Genomic DNA, 25925 nt, shown 5'->3' with positions numbered 1-25925 from the left:
TTAAATAAATTAATTTTTAATTAATTAATTTTCAACTTTAAACTTTTTAAACCGTTCTTTTCACTCAGATTGAGATGAGAAATCCGTTAAAAACAAATTGAAAACCGTTAAAAACAAGTCGAAAACTGCATTTTTTTTTTTTTCTTTTTTCAATAAACCCTTTTTCTCTCCCACCGTAAAGTATTAAAAAAGGAGTGGGTTTTAAACTATATAATATCGTATCTTTTAAGTTTTTTTCGATAAATTGTGTTGAAATTTGATTTGAATAATTATATGTTATGTTTGTAGTTGAGAACTTTTATTTCTTCAAAAAAATTTCTCTAATCCAAGGAGTTACTGAATCATCTTCTGGTTGTTTGTTTAAATTGCCCAGCCGGCATTTGGTCCTAAAAAGACGTCTTATGAACGTTCAAAAGACGTCCTCAACGTCTTTTGAACATTCAAATGATATATAGATTCTCCAAGAAGACTTAATGGTCTTGTTACAGAACACTTGAAGCTCCAAGATTCTAAACAGGTAAGTTTATCAGTATTGCTGTAGAGATTCATGTTTGAATGGTTGTCGTCAACTTTCTAAACAGGTAAGTATTATGATTTTTTGGTTGAATGGTTGTCTTTAAGTTAAAAAATTGGGAAACAACAAACTGACAAACTAAACCTACTTTTTTTATGTTTCATAAAATTTGTTGATTTTGTGTTTTATAAAATTTGCTACTTATAGCAGAATAGCAGAATAAAAACAGACGAAAAAAAAATTCGTTTTGCACAGAATCCTGTGAAGTAGTTGGTCTTGGAACTTGTCATTTTTGCAAAAAAAAAAAAGTTCAAAATCTGTGTAAGTTACTTTGAAAAATTTTAAAGTCACATTCAAAATTGTTTCTTGTGCATTAAAAGAAGCAATCTCACTTTTTCTTTAAAAGAGTACAGAAACCGATTATCTATTAAGTTAAGATGCGAAATAATACTTGAAGGTAAAAAACGATCTTTCCGACTGTGCGATGAAATAATAAAGCAGAAAAGAAAAAAATGATGAAAGAACAGGAGACCACCTGTTATGTTACTTGACAACCTATCTTAACGAACAGACCACGCTACTTAAATAGATTTTATAGTAACAAAAATTTACTTTAATAATATTTATTTAAATGTTTATTTATAAAGATTTATTTTTTATTTCTTTTTTTACTTATTTGTTTATTGTACTGAACTATTGATAAAAAATTTTGAACTCTTTTTTTGGGATTAATGGAGGACAGAGATTTCTAAAGATTGATTGAAAATAATAAGGGGTTAACGAAGTGATTATAGTAGAAATAATTTAAAAAGTAAATGAGAATCATGACAATTTAAAATCACTTTTTTAATAACTTTAACTCAAGTTTATATTGGGCTCCAACTTCAAACTACTCAACATCATTGTTGGATCTAGAAAGGATTTTTTGAACATATGGCTACTGTAAAAAAATACTTATGGTATTATTCTAGCAAGCCAAAGAAAAAAATTTTGATAACCTTTAAATCAGATGAATTAGGAGAATACCAATTTGATAGCAAAACTTCATATGCGAAGGTATTATTTTTAAAATGTCACAAAGTAATACCTGCTAGATACGAAATTGACTGGAACAAATATAAATAAAGTTTCACCATCTGAATATAAATAAAGTTTCACCATTTTTATGAACATAATGTTAGTAAAAATGTTAATCACCTTTTCAATGATGAAAATTTGAAAAACTCTCGTGAAAAGAAAACTGTAGTCACGCTTGACTATAATAGTGGTGAATTTAAAAGCACAATTGTACCAAAGTTTTAAGATCTTTGTAAAAAAAATAGCACTTTTTTTATAAAAATCTTAACTTATTCTCTAATTGATATATATTGAATATGTTAAAAGCCTGATGAAATATAAAAATGGTTTAAAGAACTTATTCTTTTTCTAACTTATCATTATTTTGAATTTTTTTTTTAATAATGTCTCGGTTTTTAATTTGAAATTTATGTTTGTTATTTCTGTGTTAGTGAAGAAACATTTTGCATACTAAATAGGTTTTAAAAAAATCGTACAAAACAGTTGAGAAACTCAGTTAAGAAAAATTAGTCTAAAGGATTATAATAGTTATTGGAATTCTAGTTTTGTCAAAATATATTTTTGTACTCTAAAAGACAGTCATGTAAAGTTTTAAAGCCCATCATTTTTTGAACGTTTTACAGTTTAAAAATATATCAAAAAACAATAAAGATGCAGTTTTTAATTCATTTTCAACAGTTTCCGCCTCGTGTAAACCTACACAAAAAAAGTGGTTCAACATAAGGTGAAACATAAACCTCTAAAACAAGCAGTGAAAACACAACAACAACAAAAAATAATAATAGTATAAATAATTTTTAAATTTTTTTTATTATTTTGTACATTTTATGTAAGGGTTCATCCATAAATGATGTCAGTAAATATAAGGGAAGGAAGTAATGGAAAGTTTGACACTAATTGACAATGGCGATGGGGGTGTTAAGGCCAAAATAATGTAAATTTAAATTATTTTTTTAGTTTTGATGAGCAGATTTTAACGGTAATTACATCTACTAAATGGTATAGAAATGATGTTTTGTTTGTGAAAATTAATATTAAATGCGGGGAATTTGATATTATATTTTATTAAAATATTTATAATATAGTATTATAAATTAATATAATAAGTTTCCCAGAGACATGAAATAAATAACAACTACTAACGTCAAACAAAAATTACTATCGTTTTAATAATATATTAACATTTGACTGCGAATCAAATTATGATAGAAATATTAACTTTTTGTATATAAAAATCACAATCGTTATTCGCTCCCTTGCGGATGCAAACATATAAAGTCTATTGAAAATTCGAAACGCTAATTTCTGCCTAGCGGGTTGAAGAAACTCTTATAAAAAGCTTGCGCTAACGATGAGCAAAATCATTATTCTGATTGTGATGTAAACAATACTAATAAATCAATATTAAAATATGGATAAAACCGCATTACTTAACTTATTGATGTCTCGTATGGAAATGCTCATCCCGATGAAAAAAAGGCTAATGTCCAGATAGAAGTCCGTAGTATATGGAATTCATTAAAAGAAGCGAAACTGGTGCATAAGGATCTTGAATCAAGAGTAATGTATTTAATTAATTTAGTTAATGAAAAGACAATGAAGTTCAAGAGAAAGCAATTATCATTTTGGGCCAATACTCCAAAACAGTCTGCCTCCACGTATATTCCACTTGAATTTGACAAGAATTTCTCACAGTTTGTTGAGGTCACCAATAAGCGATCTGTTATTGATGGTCAACAAAGTGCATTAACTTTGAGTTTGTTGACCACGAAAAATCAAAAAAATGCAAGAACAGTGGCTCAAGATCGACTCAATTCTGAGATTGCAGCTTTAAATTATGAAATTTTTGGACTGAAGACTAGAAAGAGAAGTGGATTCATTGCTAAAGCTGAAGAGGATGATTTGAAAAAGAAAAAGAAGAAATTAGCTCATCTATGTAAAGAACTGGCCAAAAAAAAGTATGATCAAGCTCAACAGAAGAAAACTATAGAACTGAAAAAAGCTAGAATGGAGGAAATCTGCTTGGATCATACAGAAGTCAAATAAAAACTAAAAATCAGAAAGAAACCTGGTCGACCGTCATTAGATGTAGATCAACCTCTTCTTTTGAAAGCGATTATGGATATTGCGCTCCATGGTTCGTCCGCTAATGAAAGACGTCGGTCAGAGGTTCTTCGGGTAATGATAGCTTAGCTATGTTTGTTAATGTTATATTTGTTAGAATTTTACTTTTATTTAGTACTTGCACAATTGTAAATATCCTTGAAATGTTAACAACTAATTCAAGATTTGATTTGAATATAATTTACGAAATAAATCCCGTTTTCTGTAAAAAAGTTAATTATATCCAAATATATTTCTTTATTATTTAGAGTATTAAAACTCTCAACGAATTGACATCCGAGATGAACAAAATTAGATTTTCAATCAGCAAGAGTGTCCTCTATACTCGTCTACTTTCGAGAAGTTACGGAACATTAGAAAGCAAAAGGCACGTCAAAGCAGTCCCTGTTAGATTGATCAGTCCTCAGAATGAATCTCATTTAAAACATGTTGACTCTTTTGCAGTTCAACTATAAAATATGTGGAAGAAGTTTGTTCTATTTTAGGGCCAGATGGAGTGTGTTTCATTATCCAAGACGACAAGGTTAGAGTGCCAATTAGAATCACAGCAGCCAATAAACAGGCGTCGTTGTTGATGCATTTGGAGTACCGGGTAATTCTTCCGGACCACGTTTGGTTCGTGGCTGCTACACACAAGCTTATACCATCTGTATACGCTGGAATTACAATCAAAAAAGATGGTCTCGGAAAAACAGATGCTGTTACTTATTCTGGCAGGACAATAGATGAAAATTTAGAAAAACAGAACTTTGGTTTTGCTGGACAGGCTTTGGCTGATATTTGGTCTGATCTACAAATTGACGGTTATCCAACCGTTGCAGAGTATCTTGATCCAGACGAATCAGAGCTAGAGTCTAGAAGCCTTTTATTACAAGATCAACGTTGGATTGCAGAAGAGTTCGGAAACTACTGAATGGTTAGATGAAAATGAAGTTGACGCAACGAATTTGATTCTACCTCAAGAATACGATATCCTTTTAGAGCACGGAGAGCATTCACTACCTATTGTTTCAATCGATGATCACTTCAACAACCCATGGGAAGATTGTATTAAAGATATATAATATTATTTGCTTAGTTGATTATTTAATGAGATATCGACTATTATGTAATATAATTTGATGAGATCTATTATTATATAAATGTATAATTTAGTCAGAAAAAAAATCAATAGTTTTTAAGCATTTTTATTTTTTTTTAGGGGGGGAGTACACAAAACCTGACATCATATATAACGGGGGGTCAGCCAAAAATTGATAGAGTTTGGCAGAGTGGGGAGGGGAGTCGAAAAATTAAGAAAAAACACTGACATCATTTGTGGATGACCCCTAAATGACCAAAAGTAAAAAACCAAGCATGAATACTCTCCTTTTTTTCCCACCATTTTTTGATCGAAAGACATAGTAAAAACTATTATAAACTTTAGGAAATATAAAAATAAAAGATAGAAATAAAAAATAGTATAATTCGCGAGCATTTTTATTTTGTAGGTGAAACGAAACAAAAAAACAAATGACTATAAATGAACAAACAGTATTTAAATTATGTTTTAAATTAAATGCATGTAATACCTGGGCAACTATTTCATCTCCTTCTTGAACATAGCTTTTTAACTGGGTACTATCTTCCTCATCAAATTTTTTTTTGTCTCGTTCGTAATCACATTTTGCATGTTTGCAAATGATTTTCATAATGCTTTCATTGTTTTGGTCTTCAATTTTAGTTCCAAGATCATCTGACATATGTAAAACTCCTTTGTTTTGTTGGATGAATGGTTTACTGAAATCCGTTTTCTGATATTTTTCATTAAATTTATTAAGGTTTTTTCCCTAAATAAAAGGAAAAATAATGGCTGTTAATTTTTTTTCACGTCCATATTCGTCACTTAACGGTTATAGACAAAATAGAGAATAGGATAAGTGTTAATTTAAAAATAATTTGATGACCTTTCAACCGACAGCGACATCATTATTGTTTTAATCATTGTTAATGTCTCTAAACTTTACTTTAAAGATATTCATTTCACATATAAGACTGCAGAGTCAATTTTTTACAATCTCCAATATACTCTAATAAACATTCGCATTTTATTTCAGAAAGCCGTATAAAAACATTTATATTCTACATGTTAGAACGTGGCAGAACAATTTTAAAACTAACGTTAATAACGTAATACATAACATTTTCTTCTTTTCAAAATTGTAAACGCCGTTTTCCACACGACGAAAAAAATCGCGCGAAGCGAATTTTTTCGCCATGACGAAACGCTATTTTGATTTCCACTTATAATTTTAATTATAAATCGCGCTACATTTTGTGTATATCAACAATAAAAATGGTAGCAATAAATTTACGCTGTATGCTTCTAAAAACAAAATTATTAAATTTAAAAATTTATCATTTAATTAAAGTTAGTTTTTTTATATATAAGAATTTAATTTAATATTTTAAAGGAATTTTAAAGAAAATAAACGCTAATAACCTCTGATAGGAACAGTTCTGTTAAAAAACTCTTACTGCAAGAAGCAACATTTGGTTCAACTCTACATGGAGAAACCTCTTCTTGTGAAATAAAACTTTCGGAATTGAAAGAATTATTAAATTCATCTTTATTTGATGAATTTACAAATGTTGACAAATATTCAGGGTGAATTCTAAGCAAGTCGATTAGAACGCTAAGTTGAGCATTTTGTTCAGTTGCCATTTTTAAAAAACAACGTGCTTTCGTTTTTTTTCACTGTTGACATCACGTGATATAATATTCAAAATTTGATTGGTTTTCGCCGATGGCGATTCGCAAAAAGTCGAAATGATTTCGACTTAGTTTTTTCGCTGCAGCGAAATGCTTGATCAGCAAAATTGTCAAAAATGTTTAATGTGCGCATGCTTATCGACGAAAAAATTCGCTTCGCGCGAATATTTCGCTGTGTGGAAAACGGCCTTTAAGTGTAAAAATAGTTAAGTAATATTGCGCAACATATTAGCAAAATTTTTACTAAGTTTTACTTGTTTTGAGGTCATAAAACCACTGTGTCTCATTAAAATTTTTTGAATAAATTATTTATAACAAAAATTGTTTACGACTTGTTTTTTCAATAGCTATTTTATTTATTATCTAGTCAAAATCCGAAATGAATATATAATTATATCTTATTTTCAGATGTTATATAAAATTTTAAATGAAATTAGTACAATAATTACAAAATTTACACAATATTTATACACTTTACAAAATATTTAAAAAAATATTTTTCTATATTATTAAAATTCTATTGCTACCTTATATGCCTAAGTTTTTAAATATTATGTATTAGAAGTTACATTATAAATATCTGCAGCAATGACTTGCTTTATAATTATACTTTTTTCTGTAGTGTTGCTTTTATTTTTATTTGTTCTATTAATGAAATTATTCTACAGTTTGGTAAGGTTGTAGTAAGAAGCCTCAGGCAAAATTAAGTGTGGGAAAAATACAAAAGGCGGTAATTCTGAAATTTTAAATTTGCAAAGTGCGGGATAATTGTGCGGGAAAAGGTGCCGGAAAGTGCTGCATTTTAAGCACGCATACATAACATTCTGCAGTTCCGTAAATTGTATAAAAATGCAAATTATTACGAAAAACTCATAAAAAGATAGATATATAGAACATTTGTACAAACACTTCAAAAGTTTTCAAAATTACGCTTAATTAAAAGTTTTTTAAGTTAATTAAATATGATTGAATTAGCAAAATACGATTAATTAAATACAAATAAAATACAGAAAAGTTTCTAAACATATTGTTTTAAATATGCTATATCAGCATTTGAGCGTATTTTTAGCGTATTTTAATCAAAAGATATTCATAACTTTGAAGACATAAAGATAAAGATTTAGAATATCTTTCTTGTTTGTCTTGTAAATGACACTTTATATAAAAAATAATGTGAATGCCATCCTTAAATCACTTCTTCAACCATGGTTTGGAGTAACATACGTGTATGTTTGGTCTGATAGAAGTAAAAATAATGATTTGGAAGGACAAATCGCAATTGGTGGCATAAAAGGTATTTTGTGAGTAAAGCCACTATGCTTTTCGCATATATTTCCGGCACTATTTTTTTCCGCACTTTTCGCATTGAAAATATTTGCATTTCGCAACTTACGCGCATTCTTCTAAATAACATACAAACTCATCAGAAAAAGTTTTTTTTTGATGACTTGTTGACAGCCTTTTTTGACCACCACGCACGTTGTTGAAGAAAATATTTTGATAATATAAATAATGAAAACGTAACTCTGACAAAAAGAAAATTAAAACTGAAAGATTTGAAACTAGTGACTATGTTTGTTTATAGGCTTTAAAATACTTGTGGAAGTATTTATAACTTGTGGAAATATTGGCAATTGGAAGCAAACGCTAAAAATATGAAATAGTGTAAATTGAGGTAATTCCGCCGCCTACTTCTAAAAAATGCTTAAAAACCACTATATAAAATTAAAAACAAAAAAATAGGACGAGAATTCCTTTTATTTACACATTTAAGCAAACTGTTGATATAAAATTAAAATTTTAATAAAAAACAAAAAACAAAAAAAATTATTTGAAAATTTTACATATGTACAAAATCGAGGTAATTCCAGCCCCTTTCAAAAAAAATTTTAAACGCATTTTTACATTTTATGTTAGTGGGGAATGTATCGCCTACAATAAAAGTCAGAATTATGTCATATATTATATAAATATATGAAATATGCGTCTTCTGCAGATAGCTGTGAGCATTTTAAGCAGTACCACTCATCACAGAGGTCACACATAACTTGGTCTTTCCTCTCATCTCCTTATTTTATCGCTTCCCTGGTTTTTCAAGAAGTGGCGAGAGTTTTACTCCATGACTAAAATTGTCTTATTTGGTTGAAACGATGAATAATGATATATTTAATACTAAGTACAGATGTTATTACTACATAGCTAGCATGTTGCTTAAGGTTATTTACAAAAAAGGTTCAAATTGGTTAGAGGTGGGGGGTGAAATTACCCAGAGGTACTGTTTTATTTATGAAATGTTTATACAAATTGTATGTTTACTTGAGCTTAAATGCACTTGTAAAACGAAATAAAAGTACACACTAAAAACACCCAAAAAAAATAAATGACGAAATAAAATCAATAAAAATATTTTTTTAAATATTTTTTAAAGTACATATATGGTACTTACATTGAAAATGATTTTGAATTTCCAAACAAATTTCTAAATTAGTATGGATACAGGAAACATATACTTTGTGAAAAAAAGGAAGTTGGCAGTCAAAAACATGAATTAAGGGTAGTTCAAGTTTTTAAGTTTATTTGTATTGATCCATATCTTTTTAGGGGGTGGAATTACCCCGGGAACGGAATTACCCCAGTCCACCCTACATACTATATAGGTAATTGATCGTTTGAATCGAAGGAAAAGGCTTTCCAATAAAAGTGTTTACTTTTAAAGAAAATACTACAAGTGTACTTTTTTAATGCTTACATATAATAAATTTATGTGAATTGCCTTTGTACACTTTTTACACAACTTTTTTATGCGAATGCATTATAAGTATGGAAATGCTTGAAAGTAAAACTTAAATTCATTGGTGGAACATGACTTCCAAGAAGCGGTAGGTGTCACAACTAAGCAATAGAGCACATCAGAAAAACAAAACAATTTATAACTGATCGCTTGATAGTTTGATAATTGTTTTAAAGCATCTAATGAAAAAAATGAATTGCATGATTAATTGAAATAACTCACAAAAATTTTTAATTTTCAGTTTAGTATAATCAATTATTTGTTTATTATTGGGTAGTATTGTCAATGTTTTAGGTGTTTGTTGATTAGTGAAAAACAAAAAAAGTTTTTTTTAGACTATAACTTATAATTTATCTTTTTATTTCTCAAACCCACTTTTATACTACATTATAACCAATAATGGACCTTTTGTGTTCTGTCCCAGATACTAGACTCCCTCATTTTCACTCTATACTTTTCCTTCTTAACTTATGGCATTATTAATGATTTTCCCTTAGTCAATAATTTTGACATCATTCAAACCATCATAATCATCATTATTTTTGTTATCTTTAGTTGATTTAATTTATTCACATTTTTATTTTATTTCTACAAAACATGAGTACGCTTTAATTTTAACGCGTTGACAATATTAATTTTGATTAAGGCTTGAATGATATAAATAACCTTCTAGTAAATTGCAATTAATTTACTCGTATGAAAATCTTTAGTTACTTGTGCCTTAAAGCGACATGTTTCTACGACCACTGCGAAGACCAATGTGAAGATTGTAACGTAACATTATTGTATATGTTATATGTATATGTACATTGTATAAGTTATAAGTATGTTACTGTTATATATATATATACATATATATATATATATATATATATATATATATATATATATATATATATATATATATATATATATTTTATATATATATATATATATATATATATATATATATATATATATATATATATATATATATATATATATATATATATATATATGTATACATATTATTGCAATTTTATAAGTATATAAGCAATTAAGTTTCAAATTGTAACAATGCAAACAATTAATAATATTAAATGTAAGATTGATTTTAAAAAATGTGATTATTTTTTCTAGTTATGCAGTTTTTAATTAACTATGTAGTGTAATAATTATGTTGTTATGTTTTTGTTAAGTATTCATCTGAGCACTCGTGGTGCCCAAACTTTGCTGAAAACGCAAACATTTTTGCTGAAGATAAAAATAGGTAAGGAATCCCTGGTTTTAAATCAATTTTTACTTTTTATGTGATGTGCAGACTCATTAAAAATTTGTATTTATGTAAAAAATAATTATACTAGAACTTTTTCAGTGATCATACAAGAACTATGAATAACTAGAGTATGTCATTTTTTACTACACAAAGTAAACTACATACAGATTAAAAAATTGGAGTAAAAAAAACATATTTAAGAGTTGCCCAGAACAAAAGTTATATGCTACTAATGTTTACAATAAGTCAAAAAATGATATAAAGAAAATCAGATATTATTTTGGATTTCTTTTCTTTCTATAAGAAACACCTGTTTGCAGTGCTCCTCAACAATTTAAAGTATATCAGCGACTAAAAATTAGGAATTAATTAGTTACCAGCTTCGGTTTCCAAAAAGTTTTTTTACTTTTCTTTTAGTGTTCAACAATTTCAAAGCTGTAACTGATTGTTCAATTGCTGGAACAGATTCATCAAAAAGGAGAAACACAACTAACTGTTGAGTTAAATACTAAAGATACCTGTAACAAGACTGAAATTTGCTTTGCATGAATGTTCACTCAGCTTGAAACTTTATTTGGTATTAACTTTGACACAACAACATGTAACACTGCTGGAAAGCAACATATTGTCATAAGTTGCTTTCCAGCAGTGTTACTTGTTATCGTTCAACAACTTACACAGAACTTATCAATAAATTCAAATTTTATATTATTTTTGAATTTTCAAAAATTATCCTAAAAATCTCAGAAATATTCCCATAAAGTTTTAATTGCTTATTTTTGCATTGTCTTGAAAACTTACTTTTTATATTTTTTTAACTATCAATGTTAAAAACAAAAGAATGACTGATTTTTTAATCTGCGTAATGTATTTTATGGAGTTTATATTTTTAGCTTTTTAAATTAATTCTTACTATTAATTTTATTCGTTACTTTGTTTTTTTATCTGTAATACGTCATGTTGTGAAAAATAAAATATTTTGAAACTGACAGCAAAATTTTTAAAAGTATAGAAAAAAAAGCGCGAAATCTAAAATTTACACAAGATACGTTACTGTGCTTCCCCTAAATATTCAATTGTTCCAAACTTTACAATTATTATCTTTTTTAAATAAGCCTGCACCTCACAAAACAAGCTTGACTTAAGATTTTGAAAAAATGAGGAAACAGGGCACCCTAAGCAATAATATCATCCAATAAAATTTGCGCCTAATTTCATTTCATTTATATAAAACCCGTACCAATCAAGTACCAAAAAACAGAATCCCAAAAAAAGTCTACGCAATTTTTCATTAAATGCCCCCTGCATTTCAAGCATACGTGTGAGTGACTTGATGTGCTCGAACCTCTGCATTCAATCAAATTTGCTCAGAGAGCAAAATTTTGTTTTGTAATATAGTGTATAAAATTTTTCTTAACTATCTTGTTCTTTAAATGACCCATTTTTTGTGCCTACCAATGCGATCTTTCAAATTTTATTACTTATTTTTTCACTTTAAGTTATTCCGTCATTAAAAAAACTTATTCTAGACTTGGACGAAGACAATGACACTTTGTTAGGACAATACTTATTTTTATGTACTCTGCAAAGTAAACGCCGGAAAATGATAAGCCACAGCACCCTGTGATGATTTTTTTAAACAAAGTTTTAGTTTTAGAGTTAAATTAAGTTAGTTTGAGTATATAATCACATTTTTAGCTTTACGTCAAAACTCAGTGGAACTCGTTGGTCTTGATTATTAAAAGACTAGTAAGTCCATACATTCAAAAGCCATAAGTATGCTACATTCAAAAGCACTTTTGGATAATGGAATCTATTAAAATACCCGCATCTACTAACAATGGTGCTGCAATAATGCAAAAGTGAGGGCAAATAATTTATGAGACAATTGTATCGTAATTGATATTGTTTTTACCCAAATGTGCTAGGGCAAAAAACAAAAAGTATTTAAAAAAGCGATGAACCAAATAACAATAATGGAGATAATGATTCAAATTAAATTGTACTGACAACAATGAGTTTAAGGAATTGCAGGAGATTTTTAATCGAATTACAGATAAAACAGTTTATGAAAGTAACAGAGCTTTTCAACGGAATATCATGTTTTTCATATTTTTTACATTTTCTAGTATTATAAAAAAAGATATTTTTAAATACGAAAATAAAAAAATGATGATTAAGCTTTACGTCAAAACATTGGAACTTGTTGGTTTTAATGATTAAAAGACTAACAAATCCATACATTCGAAAGCACTCTTGGATAATGGAACCAGTAATATTTATGAGCGAGTCAATTTTAAACTTTGAGCAACTTTTTTTTTTGTTGTGCTTATTTAGGCGCGACCAGAAGTCTTTACAGTCTTATCACAGAGCATTGTGTAAGACCATTTAACTCGGAAATTCACGCCTTCTTTCTTACCAATGTCGCATAAGGGGCTAGAGCAAGTGTCGACCTTTGGATCTCTTGGTTCTGAGCCAGAACTGTAACCATTGCGTCCAAAACTGCATTAGTAAAAGTAAGACTAAGCATTAAAGAGCTTTTCATTTTGATTTAAATATTTTAAATTATGTTTATAAAAGATCTATATAAAAATAACAACAAAAAAGCGTTCAAATCAAAGCTTATTTTAAAAAAATTCTTTAAAAAGTGATAAGACCTAAGTTATAAAGTATTCTTCACGAGACCCGGATGACCCTGTGTACTTGCATTCAGAAATAAGTTTTTTTACAAAAACTAAATATTAAAAGTAGTGCAAATTGTTATATGACAAAATTATAATCGTATTGCTCATTTGCCTCCATATATGTAAAAAAGCTATTATCTAAAGTAAAGAGTAAATTTTAGCAGATAAATTTAAAAATCTTAGAGAAATTTCTAAAAATAGAATGAAAAACATTTGACATATTTATAGACAATTATATTAAACTGATTCATAACTGTTTTAAACTGATTCTTAACAGATTTTTATTTGTTTTAACCACAATCTTTTAAACTAAAAACTGTAAAAACCAGTATATAATTATTAATGATGATTTAGAAGCGATTTGACCAAAAGATGCTAATTAAGAGAAATAAAGGAGGCATTTACATATTTAAACACTATGAATAAATTTCTCTTCCCTCACAATCTTTAACACCATATAATAAACAACTTCTGGTAGATATTTTGCAAAACAAATTGGTGCTACATAATGGAGCACCTCAAGTATAATTATAAGAAGAAGTTATCTTTAATAATACCTGAGAAGCAAATGGTATTAGTGCAATATTGTTTACAGTATAAAAACAACATTGCGCCACTATTGTTTGCTACTCGGAATATGCTGCGTATTAATATTACGTAATAGTATATTTGGTCATATAGTATATTAGATTTCTCATAAAAAATATTTATCAAACTTAAGAACTAAGTAAAATGATCAAGTTTTTTCATTTTTGAAATTAATGTTTATCCCAAGTCAAACAACGTTCAACTCGAACTATTTCAGTTGGTCCTTTGAAGTCTGATCAAAATTCCTCGGTTGAGTCGAACTTTGTCAAGTCAAACCATTTTATTGTTCCCTTTCAGCAAATTTCTTCAAATAACTCGAACTTTTTATATGGGAATTAAAGATTTTTTTTTTAAATGAGTTTTTTTATTTTTTTGAAAAATGACTTAAATTTTTTTAAATGATAAAAAAATTAAAACTATTTTTAAATGAAGTCATTTCAAATAAAACATAAATTCAGACGCAATTTTATTACCAGAATAATAACTCATTGTGTCGCTTTCAAATGTTACTTTTTTCCTAAAGGACTTTTTTTCTTAAAAATCAAGATATAGAGGACTTTTTTTAGAAATTGACGATTGTGCTCCTCCACTTCGAAACCCATGTCGTCGGTGTGTATTCTTTACCGTTAAATAAAGAAAAATCGCCTTAACTCGAACTAATTTCATATCAGACAAAGTTCAAAAATTCAACGGGAATTCGAACCATTTTCCTTGGTCTTTTGGAGGTTCGAGTTATCGAGAACTAACTTTATTACGGAATAAAACTAAATTATTATTAATATTTTAAGGTGGTAGACCTATGAAAAATAGAGATTTTTGATCAAAAAATGAAAAAATATTTTATTTATTGTTTTTATATAAAAATTTATCCTCTATCTGCTGACATATGACTTGTTTAGGTTTGATCAAACTAAAAGGGTTTAAATTAACATATTTTATTAGCTAGTTTATTTATTTGCCTTAGCAACGCCATAGCAACGAAAAGTTGAGACCTTTTTTTACCCAAATTAGATGGCCAAAATGACAAATCTTGTAAAGCTTTTTTTTCCAATATAATATTGATCTGCGGTGTTTTTGGTCATGCTTTTAAGTCACATTTTCTTATAATAATTGTCATACTAAACTGTTTAATATTGGATGTGGCATAAAATCATTATTTATGAATCTTTCAACTCTTGATTTAAATCAAACAAGTTGTACTTGTGTATAATTGGAATTGTCTTCTGAAAAAAGCAACAAGCAAAATTTTTTACGGAAAGCAGATCACACATGTCACATTAACCATATAAAGTCATCTGGTGCAATGGAAGCAGATGGTGCATCGGAAATCTTTTCTCGATCAGTTGAAAAATATAATTTGATTTATCATGAATACCTAGGGGATGGTGATACTTCCTCTTTTAAAGAAGTTGAATAATCTAATCCATATAAAAATTATAATATTCAACCAATAAAATTAGAATGCATTGGGCATGTGCAAAAGCGACTTGGTACACGCTTGCGAAAAATCATTCAGAAGTATAAAGGAACAGAGAAACCCCTACACGGAAAAATAAATATGACTAATAGTGCAAATAACTTAATGCAGAATTATTATGGTATTGCAATTAGAAATAACACTAACAACATTTATGCAATGAAAAAAGCAGTAGGAGCAGTTTTGTGGCCCAGCACAAATTTCAGTGATAATAGCATTCGTCATTCTATGTGTCCTAGGGATAAATATTTCTGGTGCAAGTGGCAATTAGACAAGCTTAAAGTTACAAATACTCACACTAACAAAATTAACTTACCTATCTTTATTCATAATATAATAAAACCTATTTTTAAAGATTTATCTGATGACAATTTGCTTAGAAAATGTTTACATGATTTTATATGGACCCAACCCAAAATTCAAATGAAGCATTTTATTCAATTTTATGGACTCGTTGACCTAAAAATATTTTTGTAAGTAGAAGAACATTTGAACTTTGTATAAACTCTGCAATAGTTCATTATAATGATGAAGGAGATGGGGTAAAATCTGTTTTAAGTTACTTCGGATTGTTAGGATCAGTGACTATTCCAAAACTGGTTTTAAAGGACCAAAAAAAGGAATTGTAAACAAGAGTCGTAAATCAACTTCAATATGCAAAAAGCAAAGAAAAAAACTTAGATCTCTTCATAAGGGATACTTAGATACTGAAAAAACAGATTCATATAGCTCTGGTAGCTTTTAAGGAGTGTTTATAGACATAAATTTTGGTTTTTAATTTTTGACTTGATTTTTCTCATTTTGAGATTTTTAGTTTTTTTTTAAATTTTAAAACATGATATCTCCAGTTTAAATTCAGCAATTAAGCTGAAATTTTCAGGATATGTTCTTCATACATAAAGAATTCATTTGTCATAAGATTTTTAAAATTTCTTGTTTTGGGGCGCTACAATGTAGTTTTATCTGTGAGAGTTTTTTCATAAAAATATATATTCAAGTTTAAAAGTCAATATAATCTGAACTAGGGAGGCAAATTTAAAAACCCTATGACAAATGAATTTTATACATATGTAGAACTACCATACCAAATTTGGAATTTTGATTTATTGTCATTTTTGAGAAATTGTGTTTTGAAGTTTTCGTTTTTTTCACACTTTTTAATAAAATTTCGAGGCAAGCGAGGCACTTTTTTTATATATTTTTTTGATTTTATGTTTAGTTTTATAATTATTTATAACAACTGCTTAGTTTTGTAGTTAATATAACTTTGATGCTTGAAAAAAGTTTTTTATAGGCCTACCACCTTAAGTTGTCAGGAAAAAAAAATTCCAACATTCTTTTTCACCAAAAAAAATTAAAATAAAAAAAACATTGTAACGAGTTACCAGAAAGTGTAAATTTATGTTAAGTAACCCAATGGGTAAACTTTTTTTTCTAGTGCTATAATAGAAATTAGTGTCATACACATAAAAATGTTACCAATGTGGAAGTTTAGCTAAGAAAGAAACATTAAATCAAAGAGGAAAACATCTTTATTGTTTTTATCGTGTAATTTCTTCTAATAGCATTTCTCAAAGGAACTTAAACGTTTGTATTTTATTTTTCATATCAAAATTTTTTTCCGAAAATAAATTTTTAATGATTTTTTTTTTTCTGTCAAAATGCTTTAATTTTTCTTATCAATATGATACAAGTTTTAGGAATACTGAATAAAAATACTTTGCTTTAGGACAAAAGTTTTATGAATATTTTCGAACGTATTTGGTTTCGTGATTTTTTCTTGTGTGTAGTAATTGCTTACTCATCCAAATAAAAAAAACTAAAAATAAATGAACTTTCTTAGTCAAAATCTAAACCATGTTTGTTTCATGTTAAGCAACAATCACTATTGACATTTGAGGTTGACTACAGACAATAATTGAAGCTTGATCACAGATTTGTTGTTTGAACTACTTCTAAGTTAGAGAACGGCAATATAAGCAGAATTTTCTTCTGACAATGTACTGTGGAGGTAATGTATTAAATTTAATCATTGACGTTATTGATAAGGTATAAAACTCTTTATATATATATATATATATATATATATATATATATATATATATATATATATATATATATATATATATATATATATATATATATATATATATATATATTATATATATATATATATATATATTTATATATATATATTTATATATATATATATATATTTATATATATATATATTTATATATATATATATTTATATATATAGATTAGTAGCTAACGTTCTTCTTAATACTGCTTTACTTCGCAGAAGCTGGAGTGCTTGTGTGTATGGTGTAAGTGTATGTTGTGCGTACTACTGATTTTGTTATTTTTCTCTGCTCTAAAGGAAAAGGAAAACAAGAGTTTTTTTAATAATTATAATAAACTATACTCTCAGAAATCCAAAACCCTTTCTTAAAAACATAAAACCACAAGATTAAGTTTTAAAGCCGAGACAAATTTTGGCGGGTAAAAACAGTAACAACAATTATAACAATAAAAATAACAATAATAATAAAATTAGACTCAAATAGCAAGTAATCAAACAGTATTCAAGTAATCAAACTAATACAATGAATTCAAAAGTAAACAAATACATAGTATTTAACAATATTCAAGTAGTCAAAAAGACTATATAAAAACAAAATAGTTATGTATAGGAAGACAAAATAGGTAAAAAAAAACTATGCATTAGTTAAATGAGTAAAATATTAACGAATAGAAATATTACTAATATTGATTATTATTATTATTAAAAACAAAAATTATTAATAACCTTAATTTTTTATTAAAAATCATAGGAATAATAAAAAAAAAAATCAACTCACATGATGTCTTTTTTTTGGTTTATGATTCCCGATATTATACACATTTTCTTCATTATTGGTGTTGACATAAGATTCTAACTCATTCATTTCATCTGCATATTCGTCTTTAAAACTTTTTCTTGTAGATAAATCATGATGTTTAACTTTAGATGTCTCTTTAATTAAATAAATTTATATATATATATATATATATATATATATATATATATATTTATATATATATATATATATATATATATATATATATATATATATATATATATATATATATATATATATATATATATATATATTGTTTTTTATATATATATATATATATATATATGTATATATATATATAAATATATATATACATATTGGCGGAAATTTTGCCCGCACCTGCCTCCACACTCGTGTCAGTTTACTTTGGTAAAAAAAAGCTTTTGCAAAATATCAACTTTATATAATCTGTATTTTTTTTTATTTTTGTTATATCAACTGCTAATCTGGGGATAGATGCATCAGAGTGTATATACATAAACTGAGAGTCTTGATTTGTCCAGGAAGTCTATTGATTAAAGAAAAAGTTTTTGAGATTAAAACATTTTTCAGTCTTCTTTGTTAACAATTTTATTTCTTGTATGAGTGTGTATATACAATATTTTTTTGTTTTTTTAGTTTGACAAGATAAAGTAAAAAATAACTACATAATGTTTACTACTAAAAGTTTCATGCGTTAGCAATCGTCAGGTAAAAATAAATTAAGTTATTTGGTTAAATATTTTGTTCTAATTATGCACAAAAAAAAACAAAAAACATGTAGAAACAATTACAAAGCCTGTTCTGTGCAGAAACAATTACAAGCCCTTTTCCCTAACATTCCAAAAAAAGTTTATACTGGCTTATCAAAAGGCAAATGGAAGAAACGATGGGCTAACCACAAAGACTCCTTCACAAATAAAAAATTGAAAAATTCAACCACCCTTTCCAAGTACATATGGCAAATAAAACCTTAAAGTAAGACCCAACTTAGTGATTGATTGGTCAATAATTAAAAAAGTTCCCGCTTACAATAATGTCAGAAAAAAATGCTTACTTTGCCTCCACAAAAAATCAAAAATTCTGAAATTACATCAAAGTGTCGTCACGAAAACAAGTTTTTGCTTGACAACCACAAACCCAAAGATTAGGAAACCTTCGGTTTCCTAATCTTTGGGCTCGTGGTTGTGCATCGAAGCACACTTGCAAACAATAAAAGGCTTTTTAATTATTTCTTCACATTTAGTTTTGTGTATAATTAGAACAAAATATTTTTTAACAAAATAACATAATGCACTTTTACATGAAACTTTTAGTAGTAAACATGTAATTATTTTTTGATCCTTTGTAATAACAAGCAAAATCTTAAGTTATCTTAAAAATAATACTCCCTCCAATTAGAAATACAGTTCTAATTTGCATTTAATGTAAAGAATTATTGAAAATAAATTATATTGTTAATTATTTATTTTTTATATAAAATATATATTATATTATATAATAAAATACAAATAAAACATATTAATAAAATATATAACATATATTTTATAGTAAAAACAAAAAAGTTAACAACATAATTTATTAACAGTAACTCTTGGAACGGAGGGAGTATATGATAGTGAAATAAATTTAGTCAAAAAACCATAATAAATATTAGCCTCTGTAGGGAATTTATTATATGTTTCCCCAAGATACTAAAGAATAACTAATTTTCATCAACCTGTTATATTTCTAAAATGAATGCTAATTGCTCCTTAACAGCTTGAAGAGGTGATTTTCAACACTTGAAAATCATTGTAGTAAAACACTATATGACTTCTTTTAGAAAATTAAACATCAAAAGTAGGTAGTTTTATGGTAAACAAACCCAAGATAATAAATTCGGAAAACATTATGGCTAATCAGAAAACCAACAAAACACTATAGTGTCTTCAATTTTTGTTTTCAAATTTTGAAAGCCATTTGAAAAACAATCTTTTGTAAAAGACATTCAAAATACAACATTTTGTGAAAGTCATACAAAACACAATCTTTTGATCTTGAATAAAAGTCAAAAGATTTTAGTGTGAAATGAAGCAACAGCAGAGTTATTAATAAAGGAATATCACAAAATCATAACCTGAATACTATTGGTTAGGTCTAACACAAAACAAAATGAACACGAGCATGAGCAGTTCTGTCCATATTGCATTTTTTACATTTTGGTGTCACCTCTCTGTGTCAGGTTGTGATGTAGTCTCCTGGTGCCCCCACACCCTCTGCACCACTAGTAACGTGACTGCATATACACACACAGATAAATAAACTTTATAGAATAAAACATGGCACCAACTCCCTTTAAATAGTAAAGTAAGTATGGAGCAAAAGGCTTATTTGCATTTCATCATCAATGATTCATTTACACCTATGTTAAAAGATGTTATGCTTACCACGTTCAATATTTTTTTGCCCTTCAAACCATGTTTCACCAAAACGTTGATCATTGACACCAAACCCAGCTAAAATTTTAGGATCTGTCGGGGTTAGAGCAGCTGCATCAGATTCTTCAGAATCTACTAATGTATTATCTGTTGTTTCCATACCTTCACTTCTAAAATATAAATAGTACAAATTACAAAAAATGACAACAACCTAATTAAAACTTTAACAAATTTAAAAACCTAATATTGTTAAATTAAGACTGCAGCACAACTTACGGTTCTATCTTGCTGTTCATTTGAACAATATTTTTCCAAACATTTAAATCATCATTCTGATCAAGCGAATCATCTCTACGTGCATGATTTTTTTTATTAGGATTATGAATTTTACCATTAATATCATAAGCATCATCATGATCATGTGGTTCTTCTTTAGGTTTGTGAAGCAAAACGTGTTGATTTTGCCTTCCATGATTGTGTGCTTCATTTCCAAACTCATGAGATATTTTGTTTTCATTATCAAATTCATTTTGTTCATCATCACTGTTTATTTTATTATATTTTGAGTCAAAGTTTTCTTTTTGATCCTCAGTTGAATCTGTAGAATCGTCATCTTGATCTCTATTGTGAAATTTACTGTTATCAGCAAACGCATGTTCTTTTAGATTTGGTCTAGACTCATGTGTTTTATGGTCTGGGTATTCAGCTTCATCAGTATCCTCTTTCTCATGATTTTCATGCTCAGCTAAATTACTATATTGTTCACCCTGATGATCATCATCTACCAGATGAGAAAGATCTGAGAAATCTAAATAATAAAACAATTTACATCTATGGCATCATTTATAGTATCACATCAAGATAAGTATTTACATTGCCAAAGGCTATGTTTAGTTAGTAACATGAAAATTAGATGTAAAAAAAAAATACAGTTAAAATTAACTCACTATTAAATAAAAGATATATTCTTTCAACATTTCATTGTTTAAAGAATGCATAACAAATAAAACCTTTCAAACTCTTTCAAACCATTTTTTTTACTTTTAATTTTTTATTAAATAAAAATGGTGCAATAAAAATATAATAAAATATAACAGTTTTACATTATTTTATTAAAAAAAAAAGTTAAACAGTTTTACACCATTTTGTTGCATTTTTAATTTTGTTGCATCAAAATTAAAAGAAAATAAAAATCGATAGAACCAATTAAATTTTATAAACACTTAACTTTGTAAAAAAAAAAGTAATCCACATTATTTACTTCACTATGTGAGAAAATGAGATCTTAGCATCCCAAAGATTTCAAGATTTACATTATGAAAGAAAATCTTGCAGCTTGCTTTGATGCAAGATGCAACATTCAAACTTTGAGGGTTCTTTTTAAGTTTTTAAAAAAATTTTAGTATTTTTATGAAAATATGAGACTGAAAAAATCAGATAAAATTGGTTTTTATTTTAGACTCAAATGATAGGAGCAACACAAAAACAATTATGTTTATGTAAACATAAAATGATACAAATATTACAAAAAATTTGATAATTATTCAAGATTTTTTGTATTGTAAACATTGATAGTTTTATATAAAAAATTTAACTTAAATAGGTTTATGCATATATATTTAACAGTATTCATTCATATACGCAAAACAAATCAGATTGTAAAATTGGATAAGAGACCCATTTAACTTATTTTTTAAATTGAAAAGTCAGTTTAAAAAAATATTTTAGTGAAGTTCTGGATTGGTAAGAAAAAAAAAATCTTTTTATTTAATTTCTGACCACATATCTTTGTGAAAATTTTCACCAATAAAATCAATAAAAAACTACATCATAATATTTTAGATGTTGATTTTTTATGCACTTTAGTGAACATATCCTTCTAAATATAATTATCACACTAATTAATGAATAGGTCTGCTTGTACTTTTTAAAATTATTATTATTAACAGACAGTTTGTGTTATATATTGTGTTATATGTCAAAGAGAAACGTGTTATTGTGTTATATATTGTGTTATATGTCAAAGAGAAATACCTAGAGTAGAACTTGAGACTTGATATTATAATTTTTTTGTATAAAAATGCATTAAATTATATGTAAAAGCAAGTATTCTGATTAAAATGGATCGTAATACTAAAAAGAATAAACTCGTTAGACTTGAATGCATGGAAATAACTTTATAAATACATAGATCTGACCTATATAGTTAGAATTGCACACAATTTTCTGTAGAGAAATTTTTACCTTCATTATCTTTCAGTTTCTTCAATGAAAGTAATGAGTGTTCAGCTTCACTCTCATCCTCAATATCATCTTTATCTAAAAATTAGAAAAAAGTTTAAATAAATTTGAATAAATTAAACCTATCAAAATCAAGTACAAGAAAGAGGGGTAAACTGAAAAGGGGGTAAATTGAGTATATTATGATATCCGGAGAACTTTTCCTTCTTCAAATTTTAGCTATTTAACTATTTATTTTATAAATAGTTACTAAAAATAGTTACTAAAGATTCAAGTTAAAATTGCAAGTTTCATAATTTTAAGATAATTTTGAGATTTATTAATCTAGAAAGAAATGAGTAAATTAAACTTTATTTAAACAAAATCTAAATTAATTTGAATAATTAAATTTTAAAAATGTAAATTTAAATTTGATTATTATTTGATTAGTTAAAAAGTAACTAAGGGCAGACAAGATTCCTTGTCCATTGTGAAGACAACTTAGGGGTCGTCCATAAAGTACATACGCTTATATTTCTACATCCTACCCCCCCCCCCTCCTAACATTTTGCTATATGCTTTTTTGGGTACCCTCCACCTCCCTAAAAGTACCTACGCTTTTAACCTACCTACTCAACACTTTATGATATTTTTTTTAATTTAGTGTCTCCTAACTTTTATAATTGACCTAATGACCCCTATCTCATATACGCCATTTGGAGACCCCCTCTTCCTCACTGAGTGTACATACTTTATGGATGATCCCATACCTAGGAAAAAAAAAACTTCACTTAGAACGCTAATATAACTGCAGGAAAGGGTAATACCTTGTAAATGAAGGTCCTAATGTTGGTTTTAAAATAAAAAAAATTAAAAAAAAAACATAACGCTCAACTTTAAATTTATCATAACTTATTATTCTTTATTCAAAAAAAAAGAACCATGGTTTGTGATATAATAATAAAAAAAAAAAAAATGAACAATATTTTTAATAACTTGATTTATGTTATATAAAAATATATAAAAATATAAAAAAATTATAAAATATAAACACTGTTGATTTAAATGTTAATTTAGTTTAACATAACTTTAATATAGTTTGATTCATACTAACAACCAACATATTATCACATAAAACCAGGTAAAACCAGAAAAATAAAAACCAAGTAATAAAATACTTAAAAAAGTAAATATATCCATATATATATATATATATATATATTATATATATATATATATATATATATATATATATATATATATATATATATATGTACATAAAAACAGAGTTTATAGTTATTAATAAATAGTAAATTTGAAGACCAACAATAATTCCAGATATACAGTTTATGAAAACTTAATCAGCCCCTGAAATTTAATAATTTAAATTACCTGAAGTTAAATGAGGTTTTTTATTGAATTGTGGTTTTAGACCAAACTTTGAAAACAATCTATCAATTGATTTTCCAGAAAAGTATTTTCGATCACTTCCTTCCTCTTCGTCTACACTCCTATCTCTTTCTGCTAAATGCCCAACACGTTCATTCAAAACTATTTCTCTTTTTTCGTCAGCTTTACTAGACAACTTTCTATTAAAAAGTATTAGAAAATTAATATTTTTAATTTATTTATCTTAATTAATTATTAAAATAATATTTATTATTATTAGATTATTGTAAATTATTGCAACAATTTCAGGACAGGTAAATAAATTTTAGAAACTTGATCAGAATGTTTACAAATGTTACGAAAAATCTAGTTGTGGTAATAGTGGTAAAATATAACCAGCTCGCAATCAAGAGGTTTGAAGTTCAAATCCACCCAACACCTCTTGAAGTACTACAATTAACCTATTTCACCATGCAGCGACTTTGTGTTAAACAGGGTTCCTCCTTCAGTTTAAATTTTAAAAATGATTTGCACATGAGTGCACTTCATTTATACTTTTTAGTTTATTTATAGTTAATATTTTGTTAAAGTTATTTTTTTATAACTATTTATTTGTTTATGCTTTTTAAGTTACTTAAAATTTTTTATTATATATAAATACACACACACAAATATCTTTAAGTACATAGCCTTGCACTAAACACCATTGATGATACATACTAAAATAAAGAACTGTGTAAATGAATGTGTATATATTAAAGTATATAATATAGTAAATGTATGCAAAAAACTTTGCACCTGAAAGTTGACATATAAGCTGATATCTTCCCTTCTGCATGAAGTAACTAATATATGATTTTTTTAATTTTGTTTACCTTCAAGGATATAATATGGCAATACCTTCTTAAAATATCACTATTTTTTAGCAACAATAAGTTTTTCACCTCAACTAATTTTCTTTCTTTACCTCTTCCTCTTCTGCATTGTTTGTTTACTTATTGCATTGATTTAACAAAATTGTAACAAACTTCAGTTTAAATTTGCTCCAAATGATGCCTAGTGCTTTAGGCCATTTACGAATTTTATTCAGACCTTAACTAATTCATTATTCACCCAAGCCCAAATGGTATTAATTGGATTCAAATCTGGCAATCAAGTTGGTCAGATTGTACAAACTGTGTGGGCAGGTGCAATGTTGTTAAAACTGCTAATATTCATTTTGATCAACCAACGCGTCTACTGATGGAACTATGCAGTTCTACATATAGATTTTTTGTTGATTTAGCCTGGATAAACTTTATACACATCTACTCCATTAAAACTAAACCAGCCTCAAAATTTCAACATTCCCATAGTCATCTTGTAACCTCAGCACAACAAAATGATTAATATACTATTCAGGCTTAAATGTTTAAAAAAGAACTTTGTTTTTCAATATATTACTTCATAGTTACTTTCATTACTGAAAAATACTTGCTTTTACTTTTTTTTTTCTTTTTTTTTTTTTTAAACCAATTATCTCTTTATGTCTCTATAACATTGCGAGCTATCTTTGGCCGCCAGCATCGATCTTTGAAAAGCTACAAAAACACCGATGTTTTTCTTAAGTAAAATGAACTGTATTTGAAGAAAAGCTATTCTTTTGGTTTTTGCTGAATGTGTTGGTAAGGCTATGGTAAATTTACCTTGGATTAGCTCTTACTTGATGAATTATAAAATTATTTTCACCCAATTTAGTTTTTTTTAACCTTTCTG

The 25925-nt window shown here is 27.1% G+C and overlaps 1 protein-coding gene across 1 annotated transcript in view; it reads right to left on the bottom strand.

Moving 5' to 3' along the window:
- The window catches only part of LOC100210853 (uncharacterized), an 87290-nt gene that overhangs the window by 59638 nt on the left and 1727 nt on the right, over window positions 1-25925 (bottom strand). The window contains exons 2-7 of the mRNA XM_065795700.1: window positions 24174-24370; window positions 22806-22880; window positions 20838-21369; window positions 20571-20731; window positions 18124-18278; window positions 5287-5544 (exon numbers count right to left, since the gene is read on the bottom strand). Of these exons, the coding sequence (XP_065651772.1) occupies window positions 5287-5544; window positions 18124-18278; window positions 20571-20731; window positions 20838-21369; window positions 22806-22880; window positions 24174-24370 (1378 nt within the window). The remainder of the gene's footprint in view (window positions 1-5286; window positions 5545-18123; window positions 18279-20570; window positions 20732-20837; window positions 21370-22805; window positions 22881-24173; window positions 24371-25925) is intronic.

The sequence above is a fragment of the Hydra vulgaris genome, chromosome 04, assembly GCF_038396675.1.
Source record: "Hydra vulgaris chromosome 04, alternate assembly HydraT2T_AEP".
NCBI classification, from domain to species: Eukaryota; Metazoa; Cnidaria; class Hydrozoa; order Anthoathecata; family Hydridae; genus Hydra; species Hydra vulgaris.
This window is presented reverse-complemented; position numbering and strand designations above follow the sequence as displayed.